The sequence below is a fragment of the Gavialis gangeticus genome, unplaced genomic scaffold (assembly GCF_001723915.1).
Source record: "Gavialis gangeticus isolate Ggan-Ray unplaced genomic scaffold, GavGan_comp1, whole genome shotgun sequence".
Classification (NCBI taxonomy): Eukaryota; Metazoa; Chordata; order Crocodylia; family Gavialidae; genus Gavialis; species Gavialis gangeticus.
In genome coordinates, this window is record NW_017729029.1 from 37,731,200 (window position 1) to 37,743,057 (window position 11,858).

Consider the following 11,858-nt stretch of genomic DNA (forward strand, 5'->3'; position numbering starts at 1 on the left):
CCCATCACTGATCTGGTGCCCCCCCCAGACTCAGGAGGCATCAGTTGCCCATGATTGAGGCACTAAGTGCCCCTACCACAAATCGCAGAAACACATAACATTAAACTGTCTGAAACTGAGCTCTCAATTATATGTGTGCATCCAAAACATCATTCTCCCCTTGTACTCGACCTTGCTGAGGTCACAGCTGGAGTACTGCATCCAGTTTTGGGCTCCACAATTCAAAAAGGATGTGGAGAAGCTTGAGAGAGTCCAGAGAAGAGCCACGCGCATGATCAGAGTTCAGGAAAACAGACCTTACGAGGACAGGCTAAGAGCCATGGGGCTCTTTAGCCTGGAAAAGTGCAGGCTCAGGGGTGATCTGATGGCCACCTATAAGTTTATCAGGGGTGACCACCAGTACCTGGGGGAATGTTTGTTCACCATAGCACCCCAAGGAATGACGAGGTCTAACGGTTATAAACTATTGCAAGAGTGTTTCAGGCTGGACATAAGAGTTTCTTTACTGTCCTAGCCCCCAAGGTCTGGAACAGCCTGCCATCGGAGGTGGTTCAAGCACCTACATTGAACACCTTCAAGAGCAAATTGGATGCTTATCTTGCTTGGATCCTATGACCCCAGCCGACATCCTGCCCTTTGGATGGGGGGCTGGACTTGATGATCTTCCAAGGTCCCTTCCAGCCCTAATGTCTATGAAATCTATGAAATATACTAATGGGGTTTGTATTACTTTGATGGTGATTGCTGGACATTAGTATGGATCACTCTGGCTCTTGCCCTGAAGATAACCTGGGGTGTGCAGCTATTAATATGATGCACTTATTGAGTGTCCCGTACATTGCCATCCTGTGACTGCAGCTGTCTCTATAGCATTTTAAGAAGCATCATTCATGCAAAAAGATGGGAAGGAACAGGTATATAACAGAACAGGTAATGCCCATTGGTCTCAAGAGCTTATACTGCCAAATAGTCACATACACTTGGATCCTATAGCCTCTGCCTTAGTTCATCATCTAAATGGGCATGTTTTGCCCTACGTTAAAGTGTCCTTTAACACATTGTTAGAGATGCAGCAGCAGCCCCATCCCTGTGCCTCCACTCCTCACTCCTACCCAAAAGCATTCCAAGTTTGAGAGCTCTCTTCTATAACCCATCACAAGGCAGTGTAACAGAGGAGTTGTGTTGGTAGGTTAGTTTCTGCTGGTGACTCCCAAAGGGATGTGAGGATGGCTCAAAGAATACATGGCACTTTCTCCTTTGGAAAGACTCTCCTGGCTCATGAACTAGTTCACCCAACAATAAATCTTTTTCTTCACTTTCTACTGTACTGTGCAAGTGATTTGGCAAAAGAGCAGATAAAATCTTTTTTTGTTCTTCCTCCCCATGCTATCTTGGCTAGTCTGTGACTATTTAAAGTTGTATTCAATGACTGCAGCTCTTAAAGGACTTGCACATGCCAATGCCAAGGAGAATTTTAACTCGGGGAAACTCTTTGCTCAACTTTCTGAGAGCTGATAGCCATAAATACATTGGTTTCAGGGAAACTGGCTAGTAATCAGCAAAAGAAAAGGGCATCTGGAATTGAGTGACTGAACAGTTTAAACAGGCCAGGTAGATCAGGTTAAACCCAAAAAGGGCTTTTTTTGCACAACTTTCAGAAATCATACTTCAGCTCTTCGTGTTACAAAGTCTTCATTGTTACACTCCCTATGAAGACCATAGCAGCTATCCCATCTGTGCTTTTATCATTGACTTTATTAAGCAGAAACTACAAAAAAAGGCTTATTTTTTAAATGAAACTTTTGCATGTTTTCACCTTCCTTGGGATTATGGCTAACATCAGCTTACAAATAATGACAGTGAGATCACATTAAAGCATATCCCAGAGACATCTCTAGCACAAGCCTGTTAACATCTCTTTGGCAATATCTGTATCAGTTCCCCCGTGCTTCATGTCTACAGGTTACTTTCTAAAATACAGATCTTTTGAGACCCAGCTTCCATCCAAATGCCCCACAGACCTGCCTTCCCTCCAGATCTCCCACAGATCCCCCTTCCCTTCAGGCATCCCACGGGTCCACTTTTCTTCCAGACATCTCAGCCTATCACTGATTTCCAAAATATTTCATTCTTCAACTTGTAAGGCCGGGCATTGTTAAGCATGGATGATCATAGATCCTAGCTTGATAACTACTGCTGTAAAGTATTAATGTCAGACTACCTGAAAACCAAAGGGAAGAGAGAAAGGAAGGAAACATTGTGTACAGTACATTAAAGAAAATAACCTTACTCTAAGAGACCTTTCTTTTCAGCTGTGCGTTTCATTCTAGATCTTGTGGGAGGCAACAGAGAGAAACCTTAAGTGTTACAAAAGAAACCTGCTTTATTTAGAATGTAGTCTGATTGACTACTGTGTATTTCTGAAAGTGTGTTGCATATATATTTCTCTTTAACCTTCTTTTATTGTATCAAGACAAGATCAAGAATTATATATAGCACAGTAATATCACCCTCAGGCTGCATCAAAAGGTCACCAGCCATAATAACTAAAGACATGTATACATATTTTAGTCATTAAGGAGAAAACCTGCCAAAATATATTATCTTATTTTTGGCTGCAAAACTTTGAACCACAAAACTAAGCCTCATAATATTGCAGAATAAATTAAACATTGAAAAATATCCCTCTGAGAAGACAGGAATTTCCATAATTGAATCAACCGGTATTCTACCCGGTCCATCTTGTGTCTGCAACAGCAGCCAATGCAAGGTACTTCAGATGAAGACATATGCCAGTCGATGGTTTGAAGTGGGCTCTTCCATGAGTACCAGTTTGAATGACTAGTGTCATTCAGAAGCAATAAGAGGATATAGTCTAATCCTGAATTGATCCGCATCTGTTCATGGGACTAGGGAGACCTGGAGCCTGCCCTTCTGGGTGATCTTGAGCAAGTTTTTTCACTTCTTTTCTGTGCCTTGATTTCTCTGTAGATAAAAAGGGATAACAATACTGACTTCCTTTATAAACACTTCAAAACCTACCAGTGTAAAGCTCCATATGAGTGAGGTGACATTATTATTGTAATTATTCACTTTGAATAGCAGCTAACTGTGGCTCCAAATTCAGTATGTAATAAGCACATGCTTAACTTGAAGTATTTGCTTAAGTCCCATTGTCATCAAGAGGACTGAAACACATGTTTAAATTTAAGCATGTATGTAAGTGCTTTCCTGAATTGAGGTCTCCCAATGATTTTGATGGGGCTATTCATGGAATAAGGTGTTACTCAGCATCAGTAAGAGTAGTGCAGTCCAGCATGTGAGTGATTGGAGTAGGTAGGTCAATGCTAGCTTTGCTTCTTCTCTTCATGAAAGAAGTACACAGGAAAAGAGCAAATATAATGAGAGCACAACGATGTCAGAATATTAACTCTTGTATGTATGGAAAAGCTCAAAACTTTAACAAAATCAGGGTTTCCTAAAAGGGGGGAGGGACATTCAAATTCTTACTTATCAGACAGAAAGATACAAAGGGATTTGGGATTATAAAGAATTGCACAACATCAAGGTTTACCTCTATCTTTAAGGTGTGTGGAACCATATAATCTTATGCATTATGTGACTCTGCATTATATAAATATGCTCTGTGTGAAAGTACTAGGGCATATCCCTCCCCAGTGTAACTCCACACACATCAGTGGAGTTCCACCAGAGATGATTTTGCCCAATTATGAATTATAACATTGGCCATTTTTCTGGATATAGTAGTGACCACCATAGTGGCTCATTCAGCACTACACCAGGGAGGCATTTGGTATGGAGAAACAAAACAAAACAAAACAAAAACTAAAACCTTTCCGGTGCAAATTAATATAGTTCTCTAATTGCTTTCTCTCTTGTTTGTCCCAGACAGTGTAACTGAAGTCAAGACAGACATTTACGTGACGAGTTTCGGCCCTGTCTCAGACACAGACATGGTAAGAGCAATTCACCAGGGAGGTGTGACTTAGAAGTGGGGTGCGAAGTGCATCTGAGGGTCTCTGTACATTTTTTTCCTGTCCCATTTTCTTAGGGCTAAATAAGAACTACTAGAAAGCAAACAATGTGGTAAATAATCCCTCCACATTGTCTGTCATTTCTGTCCAGGCATGAGGCTGTGGTAAGATATAACTGTTTACCGTTTACACTACCAATAGCTAGGGACCTACTTAAATTGCAGAGACACTAAACAATTTTCATGGGTTGGTTGTGGCATAAAGAGCAAATTTCACAGATATTTCATGATGTGCTCCACTGGCCCTGCCCCTCAGTGCTAACTGGAGGAGAGGCCCCGGCTGTGGGAGGAAGGACAAGGAGGCAGCTGCCATCTGTCTGCTGCCTTTCATACTGCCCTGCCAGCCAGTGCCTTCCCTGCCTGGGTGGGGTGTGAGGCTGGGCTGTGGTGAGCAAGAACCACTGGCTCCCACTGTGGAGCCAGCATTGTATTTTTTATTTTGTTTTTTAGGTTGATTTCATGGACAATCCTGGATTTCACAGTTTCCACGAAATCCACAAAATTGCAAATTAGTAGATCTCTACCAATAAGCCAGAACATATGGAGTTATACCATCTTTACCAAGGAGGGCAGTCAAGATTGTCAGTTAAAAGGTGTCAGTATACTATAATCACACAACTAGATGAGGTTTTGTATATAGTGGTTGTGTGAGAGGGGCATGTAACCATAGCATGGGTTGTTATCTGCTTCCCTTCAGGGGCTGTGTAATGTTTATTATTGTCCCACAGTATTATCCTCTAGTCCTCTGTAGTGTGTGTTTAGGACCAGGACTCTCAGATCACTCCACCTCATCCAACAAGCATCCAGAAATTACTTTCTGTCTTTTATGTGGGCCCTTAGTGTAGAGAGCAATGACAATAGAAATTCAAAGAATACTGTACCATTCTGGATTCAAGCCTACTTCTCAGTTTGGTTTTACTCTTTCAGAATCTCCCTGATATCAACATTTAGGTTCCAGATACAATAATCTGTGAATAAGTTTCTCCTTTATTCTTTGCTTATTAAGGGTAAAATCTGAGAACTATTAAAATTTATGAGAAGTTTGCCATTGACTTCAAAAGAGTCAGGATTTCACCCTAGTTCTGTTGATCACTGCTGCCAGTTGTAATTTTCAAGTAGGTGGAGAAGAAGAGAAGAACACACACATTTATCCACTAAAAGGAAGTCCAGGAAAAGCCAGCACATTTTTAAAGCATATTTTATAATGCTCTATACTACCTGTAATTGCTGGGGCATGTTACTCTTTGTTACTTCCAAAACAGGCCACCTATGATTTTATATCATCAACATCAGCAGCAAAAAGGCAAATCTCAAATGCCATTTTGTCTCTAGCTAGATCCTTAAAACAGCCTGTCTTGTGGTTCAAATCCATGTCTATTTTGGGAGCACTAATCCTGCCACTGAATTTTTGGTAACCATGCCAGCTGTATGGTGATGGTCCTTGGAAAATGCATTTTGCAACTGGTCTTCCATGCTAATAAAGTGTGTGCACCAAGGAAGACTGAAAGGAATCTAATACTGCTGCATATGTTCATCATTTTCTGTTTCAAATATTTGACCATTATGCTCATTTAAATGAAACATGCACCTGGTATTTCAATCCTTTTTATTAGGCTGGCCAGAAAAGCAATATTATAGGTTGTGTATACAGTGAGTCCTAACACAGGTGTACCTGCCTGGCCTCATGTAGAAATTCCCTTGCTGCCTTGGAGCATGCACCCAGTATCAGATGGGAATGTTGTTCCTGTGGCCTTGACGCTGGGTGGCGTTCACCCCAAGGGAGACCTCAATATTCACCTGCCATGACTTTCAGTGGTGGGGCTCCTTCTTGTGGTCCCTTGCGGGTCAGGTGCTACCCCTAGCGGGTACTCTTGGTGCTCCACCCCCCTACATCTCAGCCATGTGCCAGCCTTTAGGACGGCCGGATAATGGACAGGCAGCTCACCCCCTGATGTTGTCACCTACACTCTCTTCATGTGCTTGTCTCCCATCGGTCTTCCCCTGCACAGGATGATTTTGGGACATTGGGCTGCCCCTGGCAATATGCCAGGTCTCTTCTCCTGCACTGCTGCCTGCTGTGTTCTCCTGGATCCTTCTGGTCCATGAGGGTCACTCATGGTCCCTCTCCCTGTCTTAGGACCCCAGGATAACAGAACAAATTAATATACAAAGTAAAAAAAATGAGGAATGGGTCCTCAGCCCATCCCACTCATGACTCTGGCGTCTGGGGCTCCTGTATCCCTCCCTCATCTGGCTTTGCTGTCGGCCGATGTAGTGGTTCCTTTAACTGGCCCTGGACCCCTCTGATGGGTCCTCCAGTCTCTTTTCTGGTTGCTGGTGCAGCCTGTGTTTGGCTCAGGGAGCAGTCTTGCCATCTGCCTCCAGCAGTGCTCCCCCATCCATTTCCCCACCACCAGCTGTTATTTCAGCCGGGCGGTGTTTTTTGATTATGTCATCTACCTGCACTGCTCCCAACCAAAAATAGAAGTGGCTGATGAACCAAACGGGCATTCTGTCCTAGCGTGTTTCATTGGCTTCTTTGTCTGTAAAAAAGGTAAGCTTGCCCTGTCTTCAGGGCTTTTCTCTTTCTTGTTGTGGTGGGTCAGCCCTGTCCTGGGACCCGCTGTGGGAGGGGTCTCCAGGCCCTCTGCCTATGTCCCTCTGGGACAAAAGGAAAGAAATCTGGGAGATAACACCAAAAGAACCAAAACTTTCTAATGTCTGGTTCTACTCTCTTTTCACCCATTCACCTTTTTTGTAGTCATTTTCTCCACTGTGACTATTCATTAGGTAAGATGCACAGCATGAGGAAGGGCAATAGAATCTGGCCCAGTGTAACTGGTAAATGTGCTAAAAGGTAGAGGAAACATTCTATCAGTACAATTCCAAATTGAAAATCAAAGCGAGGAAGAAAATGAGTGAACTGACAAATATTTTTGACATGTGTAAGGAAAATTATTAATGAAAGGACCCAAGGACTGAATCTGGGTTTGTATTCCCACAACAGTTTGTCTTCTAATTAAAGCAGAACTGTGGAGCATAATTAATGGTTAGATGTCTCAAAAAACATTTCTTGAAGCTGGCAATCTATTGGAAAAAAGAGTATTTGGTTGTGTTGTTTGAAAGCCATGCTAAGATGCAGGGATCATTAGCAAGCACTGAAGCCCTCCTGTGCATTTAGGGCCTTAGAGTTTCATTTGGTCCTGAGATTCCTCATGCTAATGAATGCTCATCCTGATTTAGAGAGACACCACACTGTGAAGACAAGAAAAAAATCCATTCTTTGCAAGCAGGGCAATACTGTGTAGCAACTTTCCTCCACACCTCGGAAGCTGAAAGGTTTTCATTCTCCGTGTTCCTTCAGCCATGGATGTCTCTTCCACTATGCCACCAATGGCTTCTCAGTCATGTGGTTCTGCACCAGTAATTAAAGGAGTCAGAAGAGAATTAAATCTCCATAGTTCATGTTGGGGACAGCCCCCTCAGAGACTTCTACGCTGCTTTGGAATGATCACTCGCCTCAGGGTTAAATGTTAACTTCATGTCACTCCAGTCAGAAGTACTAATTTCATCTGTGGTTTTTTTCTCTCATTCCATCTCATTTTCCTTCACACCACAGCAAAGGCCCTTAATATATTCAACAATCCCAGCCCTTAGGGAGTATCTGATAATTACTTCCAAGGTGGAGCATATTTGATTAAGGGAGCATGTATAATGAACTGCGAACAAGAAATAGGAGGTATTGAAGAGAGGAAGGTATTTTTTGCTATGTGATTTGACAAAATGAATTTAAAATTAGAAAGACAGTTAAAGAATCATAAATTCTTTCCCCCTTGTGTGCTGTAGTTACATATAATTTTTGCACACACAGAGCAAATGTGTTATATCATGTGACTCTTGTGCTGAATGCAATTAGCAATGTGTGATCAAGGGAGAAATGAAACTCACCTTTGTGGGAAAGGAGGAGTGAACTCTCACCTTTCTTAAGAATTTTTTTTTACCTTAGGTTAGAGAACTAAGGAAGTCACTCATTTCACATTTATATCTGTCTCATGATCCATCCCCTTGCTCTAGTACAGCCATTATTACCTGCAATTGCGACCCTGCCTTGTGCAACCTTATTCAGGGGGAGATTATAATGACAATGATGGGCCTGGGAGGTGAGGTAAGTTATGTTGCTGTCAAAATCAGCTGGTTAGTCACTACAGAGGAAAGTATGCTGCTTCACCCTGAAGCATGTGGGGAAACTCCAGTCTCTCTCACTATTCAACATGAAAAATGTTGGCTGACAAGGCCCACACTAGTGTCTGGTACTTAGTGTCGGGCTGTCCCTCAGCTTCCTCATTTCCTTGGCAGCAAGCTAATACTGAATAGGATTTTTGTACCCTGAAGAATGGACTTTGGAGAGAGGCAACACAGTGGAGAAGAACCTGGTCTAGACTTCAGTGTTTCTCTGGGATGAAGTTTAGTAGCAAATCTGGATGGAGAAAAATGTGACAGTAAATTGTGTGCTTGCCTGGAATAGGCTCCAAGTGCAGCCCCCAGGAGGGGGTGAATCCCAAAGTGTTGTATTCTGTGGCCACATGAGAGGAGCCCTGGGGACTACAGCTAAGAAGAGGAGAACCTACAATGTGATTTTTTCTCTTGTTCTTGAAAATGGATTCTTGGAGCCTATTTCAAGGTCTTCTTGAGCCAGGTATTAGGGCTGTGCGAAACAGCGGCGTCCCGTTTCGACCAGTGGTTCGACGTTTTGATGGAACAGCGTTCTGTTCTGAATTCTGTTTCAGCTCTTCCTTTCCATTCTCTTGAAACAGCAAAACTGTTTCGACATTTCGCCCATAGTATATAATGGGGAAGGTCAAAACAGCCTATAACTTTGTCATTTTTGGCCTGATTTGGATGAAACTTGCAGGAATGGTAGCCCCAAGCATGAAGCCTGCCATGTGTCAAGGAGATAGGTGCACGGTGGTCAGAGGAACTGCACCCCAAATTCTTGAAAGCAAAACTCATGTCGTGTGTGTTACATCACAGTGGAGTTAAAACTGCAGGCTTGCTAGCCCTTGCTGAGGCCACAAAGTCTGCCAGATTTCAAGGAGATAGGTGCAGGGGTTTGGGGGAAACTGTACCTCAAGCTGCAGACAAGCAAAACTCACGACGTGGGTGACACTATGTGTGTTAAGGCACAGTAGGGTGAAAGCTGCAGGCCTGCTAGCCCCTGCTGAGGCCATGAAGCCTGACAACTTTCAAGGAGATAGAGGTTCTGGGTCCTTGGGCCCTGTACCTCTAGCTGCTGACGGGCAAAATCTGTGACATGGGTGCTTGTGCAACTGCTGCCTCTCATCAGGCAGCTGGACTGAAGATCCCCCATCACTTGCCAGCACAGACCTATACTTAATAATTGACCACAGTATGAACATGAGCTGGCAGTGCAATGTGGTAGCCAGCAGGGCCAACACCACTCTGGCATGTATCAATTGATGCACCTCCAGCAAAACCATTACAAAGAAGTGATTCTCCTGCTCCTGGAGCAAAGAGATACCTGAAAGGACTCAAGTGTTGAAGCTGGACTCGTTTAGTCTCTGATTAAAATGGGTAAACCAATGGCTGACCTAATAGCCCAGTCCAATGGGGTGACATTTGGCCCCTCCCATGTTTGGCAAACGAGCCAGGCATATCTATCACTTACTAGCCCAGTGACTTGGCCTGTGCTATGGCTAATTAATAAATCTTACAGACAAGGGAGCTGAACTGAAACAAATAAACAGTTTATTAAAATACAGGTAAGTATTTATAGAAATGAAAAGGGAAAGGAAGGAGAAAGATAACACAGGTAAATACATCTTATCCTATGACTTCTATATAACCCTTAACTATCCTAATAAACACATAGATAAATAGATCTTATTCTACCATTTCAAGAGAATTCTTAACAATCCTAATAAACACACACACAGGTGTGTGGGCAAGGTGATACAGGTTCCTTTCACCTGTACTGGAAGGATCAGATCCCTGTTCCTTCATGCCCAGGGGAGAGGGGTGATACTTACACCAACAAGAGCATTATGAGCCGCAACTTATGTTCACAGCACACCTAGGGGAGAAAGTCTGGGGAGCTGACTCAAGCAACAATCAGCTCTAGATCACCAGGGGTAGGAGATAGAAATGTGCTGGAGTCAAATGGTGTGGACCTCTGCTATGCTGTCTAGATCAATGGCCTCCATTGAGGTGCTTTCTATTGCTGGCCTGGTCCTGCAGAACACAACATTGGCCAAACAACACCAAACAATCCACAGGCACAATACTGCACCAACTGTCCACAAAGCCACCTCCACTACTTACACGCACAAACACTACCTTTACCTCTCATTAGGGCTGGCCCATCCTATCCTGTGAAACCTGTGGCCAGAGGGGGGCCCACAGCCAAGCGGCCACCTGCTTCTGGCTGCCTACCACCACACTCCCTCCCCCCGTGCCACTGAGGCCGGCTTCACATCCAGCCACTTGCCACCCCCCACCCCTGCCCGCTGCTGATGCCACTGCTACTTCTTCAGCTGCTCACCATCCCCCCTCCCCCAGCCGACACCAGCTTCTTTGCATCAGGGGCCCCCAAAACTATATTTTGAAGAGGTCCCCCAAAAATTGTGGACCAGCTCTGCCTCTCATACACCTCTTGCTCTCCTCTCACAGAGCACCACCCAGACAGACCACACACTCTGCCCCTTACACACTCACTCACCCACAGCCACCCAGTTTCTGTCAATCAAATACTTTTATATAAGGGTAGTGTGCACGGCATGCCAGGGCTCTGCACACAGCCCTGAGGTTTTCACTGGGTACCATCTTCCAGTGGCTTCTAGGTATTACTGTGCATGATACCAATCCAGAGGTCAGAGAAAGTTCATCTCCTGACCTACTTATAGGGGCTTGGTGACAATACCATAGTCTCAGAACAATTTCGGCTCCAACACAAGAAGGCCAGAAGAAAGGCCAGGAATAAGCAGGTCTTATTTGAAGGATTGAAAAAAACCTTAGAAAAAGCCTGGTGCTGGAACTACCTGACAGAGACTAGAGGCATATGACTGATAACAGTGAGTCCTGTGAGGATGGTTAACAAGTTCTGAAGGATATTGTAAGGAGAGGACCAGCAGCTAAGAAGCTGCAGGAGACCACACATCAGGAAGTCTTGTGGGGTCTCAGTCATGAGAGCTGCTATGCCTCTCCCCCAGGGACTTTTCCATTGATTTAATAACAAGATGTAGCAGGTAACTCAAGAAGGGAAGCTTGGAGCCAGAGAAAGATCTGGTTTGTATAAAGACCAGAAGGATTGTACTTCACCTGGAAAAGGGGGCCAGAGAGGGCAATCACAGGCTCAAAGACTGGAGACATCTGTCACAAACTCATAGACTGGATAACTCTGAAATAGACCAAAGACCTGGCTGTCTTAGTTGATTGCAGGATGCCCATGAGCCACAAGTGTGATTCTGATGTGGAAAAGGCCAGTGCAATCCTAGGGTGTACTAGGTGTGGAGACATGACGGGTAGAGAGATGAGGAGATACTAATACCATTGCATAAGGCATCCATCTGTAAGTCCTGATTTAGAGTCCTGTGTGCAGTTCTGGTCTCCACTTTAAAGAAAAATATTAACTTAAACTGGAATTAATTAAAAAGGCCCCCTAAGATAGTGAAAGGAATAGAGGCCCTTTCTTAGGAAAGAAGATTAAAAGATCTTTCCTTTAAAGATCACTCTATGCAAAGTACATATGTGAAGTGAATATAAGGGGAGGTAAAGAGCTTTTAGGCTG

At 43.8% G+C, this 11,858-nt stretch overlaps 1 protein-coding gene across 5 annotated transcripts in view; it reads left to right on the forward strand.

Moving 5' to 3' along the window:
• Window positions 1-11,858, forward strand: part of GABRA3 (gamma-aminobutyric acid type A receptor alpha3 subunit) — a 321,368-nt gene that overhangs the window by 148,586 nt on the left and 160,924 nt on the right. For all 5 annotated transcript variants that reach the window (XM_019521407.1, XM_019521409.1, XM_019521410.1 and 2 more), the window contains one exon: window positions 3,910-3,977. In XM_019521407.1, coding sequence (XP_019376952.1) covers window positions 3,910-3,977 — 68 coding nt within the window. The remainder of the gene's footprint in view (window positions 1-3,909; window positions 3,978-11,858) is intronic.